Below are 9,459 nucleotides of genomic sequence, written 5' to 3'. Positions count from 1 at the left end.
AGAGCGAGAGCAGAGGGAGCTCTCTCCACAACCAGACAGCTGATGTGTGTGCATGTGTGGGAACATATATTTAACGCTGAAAAGCTGAATAAAAGAGAGTTTGTGAAATCAGTTCTGTCCTGCCGTCCTTCTGTGCTCCACCCACCTACATGGACTGCTACAACGTGCTCCTGATGTTCCCCCAACCTTGTTTATTATGTGTTGGTTCCCACAAGGTTCCCCTACAACATTCTAGTAACCTCGTTGGTTACATGTTTGGTTCCCTCAGTGTTCCCCCAATGTTCTTTCCGTCACCATAATGTTGTCATATTTCTGTAGTATGTAATTCATTGTAAAAGTTTTGGTTGCATGACAACTATTTACTTCAGAACATATAAGCAGTGATGAATGACCAGGAAAATGTTGCAGGACTAGAAAGTTTAATAGAAAAAAATATCAATAATACAACATTGGTAAGGACATCAGCAACACAGTGCAACATTATTATACATTATAAAACATCTGACAACTATAGACAATTATGAAAACTATTCCTTAATAAAAATACAATAAAGGAAAAAAATAAGAAAAATTTTAGAAATGCCAAAAACGGGTGCATGTGCATAGAAGTTGGTGTACGTCTTCAATCTTGAGGACCAGCTGACCTAATAAGAAACAAAACGTTTAACACCAACTTTGCCAACGTTTCATTTAATTATTGTGAATATTCAGCGATTGATAAAAGAAAGACTTAAGTTTAATTTACCGTCTGTGTGGTGCAAACTTCAGTGCATGCCCAATGCACTCCTCAATATCAGCTACCTTCTTGCCAGGGAAGTTCTGCATGCAGGCCTCTACAAATAGAAGTAAAAAAAAGTTACACATTTAAATCTCAGTCAAACTTGGCATAACACTGATTTGAAAATATATGAACACTTACCCGTTATAATTTTGCAAAGGGTTAAGTTCTGGAAAGGCTTTTTTGCTCTCCTCCCCCTCAGGCTGTACTGCGCCAGGACATTGTTGGTAGCTACCTGGCGTAGAATGCGACGAATGGCTGCCCCCGGATTCACCCCTCCCAGGCTTTCAAGGAAACGTTTCTACAAAAAAACAAGAAAAACGAATGTGGAGAGCTTATGTGGTCTACTTTCATTAGCCAAATCAATACATTACCAATGACAATTTATTTCATATATAATTATGTCCAATTAATTACCATTTGGTTCCTTCTTTCTGGTTGAGCCAGACTCCTGTCTAGCTCCTCCAGCTCTTCCACTGTGCTGCATAGGCCCAACAGCACATCTTCCTGCAGAGGAGGCTGAGACGGGTTCGAGACCACAGCAGCCTCCAATGTCTCTGATTTCCTCTCCATACCCTCCATCCTCCTTTCCATAGCCTCCATCCTCCTCTCCATAGCCTCCATTCTCCTAGTCATTCGCCCCATGTGCTCTTCCATGGCTAGGTACATTTGTGATAGAATTCATTTTAGTTTTTGAACATAATATACTTATCATATGTGAAAATGTGTGTATATAGTACTTACTTCTTTTTGTGTCATCCGTCGTCCTCAATAGGAGCCTTTTTTGTTCCTCCAGGACTACAGGTAGAATTGAGATGAAATTCATTTTAGTTTTATACCCAATACACTTTTCCTGTGTGAACATCAAGTGTGTATGAAGTACTTGCGCCTTATTACGGCAGCCATGCCTGAAGCCCGCTCCTCTTCGCCATGGGTCATTCCTGAAGTTTTTGAAAAGAAAATTGTTAGTGTTTGCTTTCTTGGTTAGGAACTTGTAATCAGATAGTAAATATAAAATTCAAAGCAAATGTACCCTCAACTGGGTCGGATGATGTTTGTTCCTCAATGTACGACTCTTCCAATATCCGACGGCTGGGTGCTGGACTGACATGGGTTGAGGGACTGGCAGTTACATGGCTGTGAGGCGTTGACACATCTGAATAGAAAGATGATACAAATGTCATTTCTTTTATGGTGGGCTTCTTATGAATGTAATTTCAAAACATAAACCCATGCTAATACATCAACCAACTGAAAAAAAGCTTACATGATGGTGGTGGAGGCATCTGTCGAACCGAAAAGAAAAAGAAGAACCAATTAGATCAGTCACATAACATGCACAGGGTTATTCTGCAAAGATGTTAGCACCAAGCTATGCAAGATAACTTGACCAACTTACCCACGGGGCTTTCACATGGACCCATAGTGCTGGCCTGCTTCCTTAGCTGTGGAGGGGACTCCTCTGGAAAGAAAGACCATAATTTGTACTGACAGGGAAACAAATATTGAATTGTGTACATAATTCAGTCTGTACTGAAGAGGCCTTACCCTCACTGGAGGAATATGTCCGGGGACACCTGCGCACCCTTTTTTGGTTATTGGTCGTGCCATCATCTGTCTCTGGGCATGAATTGTCCATGTATTGCAGACATTTCTTGTCTGCCAGGTCGTAGTTATCTGTGTAAGGAGATGACTTTTGAGCAAGTAGAAGAACAAAGCTGTATTTCCATGCATAGAAAAAATTATCAATCTTTTCAATATAGTGCATAGCAAAGATAGCTCACCTGTTTTGTACCATACTTTTCTAATAGGATGTTTTGCCCAGCTGCTGTTGGGCGCAGCAAGGTTCATCACCCGCTTCCGGACATTCACGTTTGTCCACAAGCACTGTAAGCTGTTTGGTTAAAAAAAAAGAAAATCAGATGTGAAATCAGTGTGGTGGAAAAAAACTCTAAAATGAAAAAAGAAAAAACTATAAACCGCTTACTTCAGCAGTCGTCTCCAGTCATGTGGATGGCACCACTGCCATTGCGTTATCCATAAACTCAATCTCCGCCGGTTGTATCTCTGGCATGTGTTGAGGTCCATGATGTTGTTGCTCTGCTTCTTGCAGAGCCTGGCCTGTCCTTGCTGCATCTCGCGCAGGCTGCTCTTCCCTGCTTGCTGCATCTCGCGCAGCCTGTTCTTCCCTGCTTGCTGCATCTCGCGCAGCCTGCTCTTCCCTGCTTGCTGCATCTCCTGCATCCAGCTGGGCACGCACCAGTGCTCGCACATTCAACACCTCTTGCCGCGCCCTCTTCCATTCCTTTGTGTAGGTCTGTCTGGCCAACCTCTTTGAACTCATTGGCTACAATGCAATACCATGCAATACAATGCAAACAATGTGTACCTGTTGCAATAAAGCGGGGAAAATTTAAATACAACATTACAACAACATAAATTTAAGCACAGTGTTTCAGTTTACAACCATACTTGCACTTGACAAAAATACACACAGGATTAAAACTGGGGATGAGGTAAGAATGTGTGTGACAAACATGACAGTAGCATTGCATTCAATCGAGCAGGAAAGCAAAACAAATGTGTAACAAAAGAATGGTCTGTTGCAGAATATTATATATTACTTGTTGGCAACTTGTGTCTGCGGCTGGGACTACAATGGATGCATTAAGTCAAAGACTTAACTATAATCAATGGAATTAGCTTTTATAGTAGCTATAGAGTGCTCCGAGATGATGCTAAAAATAGTAACCATGCGGTCGGCACGGCCATCTTGGAAGTCACTCGCTCCAGAGCGCGCATAGAGTACACATCATAGAGTAAAACATTCACCGATTCGTTTCCGCCTTAGAGGGTTTAGAAGCTTTGATTTTTTAAGAATTTGGACATCTGAAGTGATGGAGCACTACTGTGAAAGTTTGGATAAGCAGGCACGGGAGCGTTATGCTGAGAAGGTACATTTCATTGGGAATGTAGATCCATACACTGTTAGTGAGAAGGAATGGAAAGCTGACCCCAGCTTGTTGCCGCATGTGACATACATAGATCTTGTGAACTATCTAGTGTTTCACCCAAGTCCATTCTGTGAACTAAAGGATTTCCAGAACTACAAGAGTATGGAAGCATACGATAGATTTGTGTCCGGTTGGGTCCGCGATGTGTCGGTGTTTACTGCTGAAGACGGAGAGACAAAAGTGATCAGAGGGAAAGTGTTACACTCACAGAGACTATCCCAGCCTAGTCTACACCCCTGGATAATAGTTGACAAGAGACATGCTATTTTGTGTGCACATTGCAACTGCATTGCTGGACTTGGGGAATGTTGCCCCCATGTTGCTTCCCTGCTGTTTTATGTTGAAGCGGCCACGAGACTGAGGGAAAGAATGACGGTCACACAACAGCCGGCATACTGGATGCTACCGGCGTCTAGGACATCTGTCCCCTACTCTCCCCTGGCTGAGATCGACTTCATGTCATCCAAGACCATGAAGAAACAACTTGATAGGAAGATAGACAATGGAGGCAATCAGGTGATACAACAGGACCGCAGGATCCCCCTCAAGGTAGCCAGTGCCATCCCACAGTCACGTTATGACACTTTCTTTCAAGCCCTTCTTCCTGACAAACCAGCTTTTCTCTCATTGGATTCTAACTTTTCACATACCTACAAGCCACAGTCTCTACAGCCCAACTATCCACTTTTACTGTCTGAACTCTACATTGAGGACATGAACATGGATGACATTCATGAACATTGTGTCAGTGCTGGCAAAAAGGTGACGGTGACAGTTGAAGAGGCAAGGAACGTGGAAAGTGCGACACGAGAGCAGTCCTCAAGTAACATGTGGCACAGCTTCCGGACAGGACGCATTACCGCATCACGAATGAAGGCCGCCTGCAACACCCCCCAGATAATCCCTCACTTAGTCTCCTGATGCAGATTTGCTACCCAACATCGCACAAGTTCACTTCAGAGGCAATGAAGTATGGCTGTGACAATGAAGAGGTTGCCCGTACAAAGTACACTGAGAAAGCAGAAGAACACCACACGAACTTGTCAGTTTGCAAGTCAGGTCTTGTACTCAGCACAAATTACCCTCACCTCGGAGCATCTCCCGACGGGATCGTGACGTGTGACTGCTGCGGCAAGGGATGCGTCGAGATCAAGTGCTTCCACTGCATGAAGGACGAAAATGTGCGAGTGGGGAAGGGATCGTGCTTAGAGGAGACACCCCATGGTCTACGACTCAAGCGCAGCCATCCTTACTTCTACCAGGTGCAGACACAAGTGTTCCTCACAGACGCAGACTACTGTGACTTCGTGATGTGGACTGCAAGTGACCTGTTTGTAGAGAGGATCGAACCAGATCCAGAACTCTGGACCGAGATAGTCACGAAATCAAGGAAGTTCTTCGATTCAGCTGTGTTGCCTGAATTTGTCGGGAAGGTCTACACGAAGAAGATGAACACGGAACCTCTGCAACCCAGCGGCACACAACAAATGTCCTCAAGCGACAACATCCCCGGCCCCTCAACGAGCACATCCGACCCAAGTTCAACATTCAGAGCGGCACGAAAACCCCGAAAACAAAAGAAGAGGAAGGAAATGGCAGACGACGGGCCCCTTTATTGTCTGTGCCAAGGCCCAGAATCTGGTCGGATGATCCAGTGCGATTCTGTGAACTGTTCGTACAAGCCATATGAGTGGTTTCACTTCTCCTGTGTAAAGTTGAAAGAAGAACCTGATGGTAAATGGTACTGCCCTGACTGCAGCGAAGGACGCTTTCTCCAAAGACTAAAAGACTTTCGGCGATGAGATCTAAATTGACATAACTGTAGCTGATATTGTGACTAAAATTCCTGATTGACAACATTTTAAAAAAAAAATGTACCAAATGGCAACAAATTACAAACTGAAAAAAAAAAAACGTCTGCAGTTTCTTCATTATGAAGAACCCTAGCTGCACTGATGAGCCTTGGGAAGGCAAAACATGTTTTTTCTTACTTCAAGATCATGATCTTAATAGACATAAAAATAAATATCGTCCAAATGTACGGATCATCATGATTGATATTAAGTATTCACAAAATCTGGAAACAAGTTAGATAATGTAATTTACAATATTTACTATGCAAACCACTGAGGCATTTTTTATTACTTTAAATGTGTTAAAATTTATTGATTAATAAATGCTAAATAAAAATTTGATTAATAAATGCTAAAAAAAATACTAACAAGAAGACAAAGTCATCAATTTTCCCCGCATCATTAGTTTTTCAATAAATTTGGTTACATTTCCATTTAGCACAAACCCAAAGCAAAAACCCAAATGTGGCATGCCACAGCCTAAGTCCTGTTTACATAGAAACCACAAAAAATTAAAATAATTTCTGGGTAAATCCCCCCAAAAGGCACATCTAGTGATCATGCTTGACATGTGTATATAAGTTTATTTATAGCTATGCAATATTTGCAATACAAAAATTCTTTAAATTATCCTTCGTTATTGTTAAGTTTTTATTTGTCGTGGCACATATTCCAAGGTACAAGAAACAAAACAAAAATATTGAAAACCTGTTGGACATATAACCAATAGATTTTGATATCAAATATCTCCTTAAATGCAACTTTCCCTGATAATTTAAAATTGAAAAACATTTAAGTTATATCAATGTGGAACCCAAAATGAGTTAAAATCATTCTAGGAGTGTTTTAGAATTTTCATAAAATATGAAACATGTTTCGCCCACCCCAGGGCTCATCAGTGCAGCTTGGGTTATCCACAGAGACAAAAAGATATGACTTAATCTTTTGCACAAAATGGATAAACTGCAGACATGTTTTTTTGTTTGTTGTTTTGTTTTTATTTTAATTTTTTTTAGATAATCAAAGTGAAGCAACACATAGGAATGCTTTTAATCACGTTTTTAATCAACAGTCATAGATAAATGTCAATGCATGTCAGTACTTTCAATCAAAAGGGACAACTGAAGGGCACATATCTGTCAAGGCACAGCATACATGTACAATTTTGTCCAAATAGCAAAGATCATCTCCAAGTTTAGTGATGACATAGTCAATGGGGCAGATACCACCAAGAAAAGCATATTTTTGCCTCACAGTTCCTATGACTCTTTCCACATGAATCCTGACATTTGCAATTTTTCTTGTCTCTTCGACTTCAGTTGCTGAAAGTTGTTCTTTTCCTTTCCTAAATGCAGGATATATGACCTCAGCACCAACAAGAGCTACCAGTTCCCTGATGTCAAAGCCACGATCTGCCAAAATTACATCACCATGACTGATTTTGTCCATAAACTGACAGTTAGCCGTCAGATGCTTGTCGCTCACTCTGCCTCCCCAACCACGAGAAATAAAACTGACAGTTCCTTGTGGTGTCACAGCAATTAGGTATTTTGCAGTGTTATGGTGTTTGTAACTGGACCAAGTTTGGGCTCTTGCCGTCATATTAGAAGGCCTGTCAATAAATATTTCAAAGCAGTCAATAATGCAGGTTATTTTCCTTCTAAAATATTTTCTAAAAATACCATCAGCATTGTTTCATGGAGTTCTTCGCGAGATGGCCATCGAACTAAAGGCTTCAGTGCTGAAAACATTAAGAGTCTCTATAAATGTCTTGGACACAGTTGACCTTGAAACACCATGTGTAGGTAAGATCTGTAATGGGCATGTTAAGCCGAAGCCGCATCAAGGTCATAATAAGCCTTTGAAATTTGGTTAAACAACAAGTAGTTTTTTCAGTCATTTCTGGAGCAATCAGGCTAAACCGTGCCATCAAAGACACAAGGGAAGGAAGCCCAGTGTAATATTTTACTTTTTCACTGTCCTCAAAATCTTCAGGGTTGTTCGCTCTCATTTTCTGCATGGCATTCTTCGCACACTCATTTTGATCCTTCAATTTCTCATTTTCCTCTTTCAATCTAGCATTTTCTGCTTGAGCTTCCTTCAGTTCCGTAGATACTCCATCAATTTCATTTTCTGCTAATGGCAAAATGTCGCAACTGTCGTCCTCCGGAGGACAGGATACACTCAACTGCAATAGACTCATTGCAGCTTCTGTCTTCTCCGCTGTTGCTTTCCTTTTCAGCAGTTGACTGTGTCGCTTCGCAGATTTCGAGGGTGACGTGGTCCGGGGACTGTAGCCTAAATTCTTGCTTGGAATCCAGTCAGGATCAGTCTCATCCCAAGGATGTGGCTTACCTGCAACAGCAGTACACACATTAGGTCACATGTCACAAAGTACAATAACACATCAATTGGATTTTGATACAGTTAAAATATATATATGCTCCAAAATAAGCACATATCTGATCATCATGACCCATGAAGCACTTCATAGGGATCAAAACAACTTACAATTTTAATTGACATTGCTTCAATTAAATCTTTCTATCATCATTGATATATTTGAACAAGTGAAATTGAGTTTTACATCTTTTGGGAAATATATCAGCCATTACAGGCAACATCACTGCTGATGATGAAAATGTGTACTACCTTTTATCAAGGAAATAGAAATAAAATAAGCCAAAATCTAAATAATGTTTGAAAAACTATTATAATTATTATCAATTATTTTAGTCAGTGAATAAAATGTAGGCCTAGTATGTAACTTGTACTAACAGCATGTGTACATAAACATTACTAGGCCTAGATCTTAAATGCCATTTGATGCAACAATGCACTGCAGTAGACATAAGCTACCTAATGTGACAAATATATCCATTAATCATTGCTGAAAGTAGGGGAGAGTGGGGTAAGATGAGCCACTTTTTACATTTTTCATCATAACTACATGTTAAAGCCATTTTTGCTTCCAGTCTACACACCATACCAAATTTCAAAGTGTACTGTTACTATCTGAGCAAAACATAATTGATAAGCTCTTATGGTTAGAGTGATATTACCTCTTGAAAAAAAAATGTCAAGTGGCTCAACTTACCCCATGCACGGGGTAAGATGAGCCACTGTGTGGGGTAAATTGAGCCAACACAAAACATGTTAGGTTAACAAAGTAAACAACTTTTATTATTAGAAATGCAATCAATGAATCAAGTCAAGTCAATCAAGTGGGGGATAGGGCCGTTGCATAGAGAAGGGGAGATGAAGAGAGAGGTGATAGAACGAGATGGGATAGGGAGGGATAGATAGATGGATAGAGAGAGATATATGCGTAGATAGATAGAAAGAGGGATGGTTAGAGAGGGAATGAGAGATATACTATATTATAGAAATTACTAAAACAGTAGAACAGTGCCAAAAGAATCTTATTTCTTTCAGTAGGTTAAAACATTGCTAAAACATGCAGCAATCATTCCATCAATCATTCAATCATTTCATCATTATTCAATGTTCCAAGCGTTCAAATGGCAAGGGAACACCATTTGCCTCTCCCTCCGTGCTGTCCCCCCAACAGTAAAGGGGCAGGGCAATTTTTTCACAATATCCTGTCTTGACAGGACAGCCTCATCTTTCTCTCTGAAGACAAAGGTTGGCTTTCTTGCAGAGCCATGGCATGACCGGCTTCTTTTGAGAAATCTTGCCTCTATTTTGAAGACATCCAATTTGATTATCTGGCCAATGAAGAAATGCACTTTCTTCTTCCCCGTGTATTTTGCCACAACATAATCCCCCACATCTAACAACTGGTCTTCCTCAT

The 9,459-nt window shown here is 40.8% G+C and overlaps 1 protein-coding gene across 2 annotated transcripts; it reads right to left on the bottom strand.

Moving 5' to 3' along the window:
• Positions 1 to 580: 580 nt before the first annotated feature.
• On the bottom strand, positions 581 to 1,932 carry LOC132891379 (uncharacterized). Of its 2 annotated transcripts, XM_060928889.1 has the most exons (7): positions 1,812 to 1,932; positions 1,662 to 1,719; positions 1,523 to 1,576; positions 1,196 to 1,437; positions 920 to 1,079; positions 746 to 833; positions 581 to 644 (listed from the first exon to the last, which is right to left on the bottom strand). In XM_060928889.1, exons 4-7 carry the CDS (start codon positions 1,433 to 1,435, stop codon positions 623 to 625), a joined length of 510 nt encoding a protein of 169 aa, XP_060784872.1. In that variant the 5' UTR covers positions 1,436 to 1,437; positions 1,523 to 1,576; positions 1,662 to 1,719; positions 1,812 to 1,932; the 3' UTR covers positions 581 to 622. The 2 variants fall into 2 exon arrangements, with proteins under 2 accessions (XP_060784872.1, XP_060784871.1); XM_060928888.1 differs by having other exon boundaries at positions 1,523 to 1,719.
• Positions 1,933 to 9,459: the final 7,527 nt, after the last annotated feature.

This window comes from Neoarius graeffei, chromosome 9 (assembly GCF_027579695.1).
Source record: "Neoarius graeffei isolate fNeoGra1 chromosome 9, fNeoGra1.pri, whole genome shotgun sequence".
In the NCBI taxonomy this organism is placed as follows: domain Eukaryota; kingdom Metazoa; phylum Chordata; class Actinopteri; order Siluriformes; family Ariidae; genus Neoarius; species Neoarius graeffei.
Note: the sequence above shows the minus strand (reverse complement) of the source record. Positions and strands in the feature narration are given on the sequence as shown.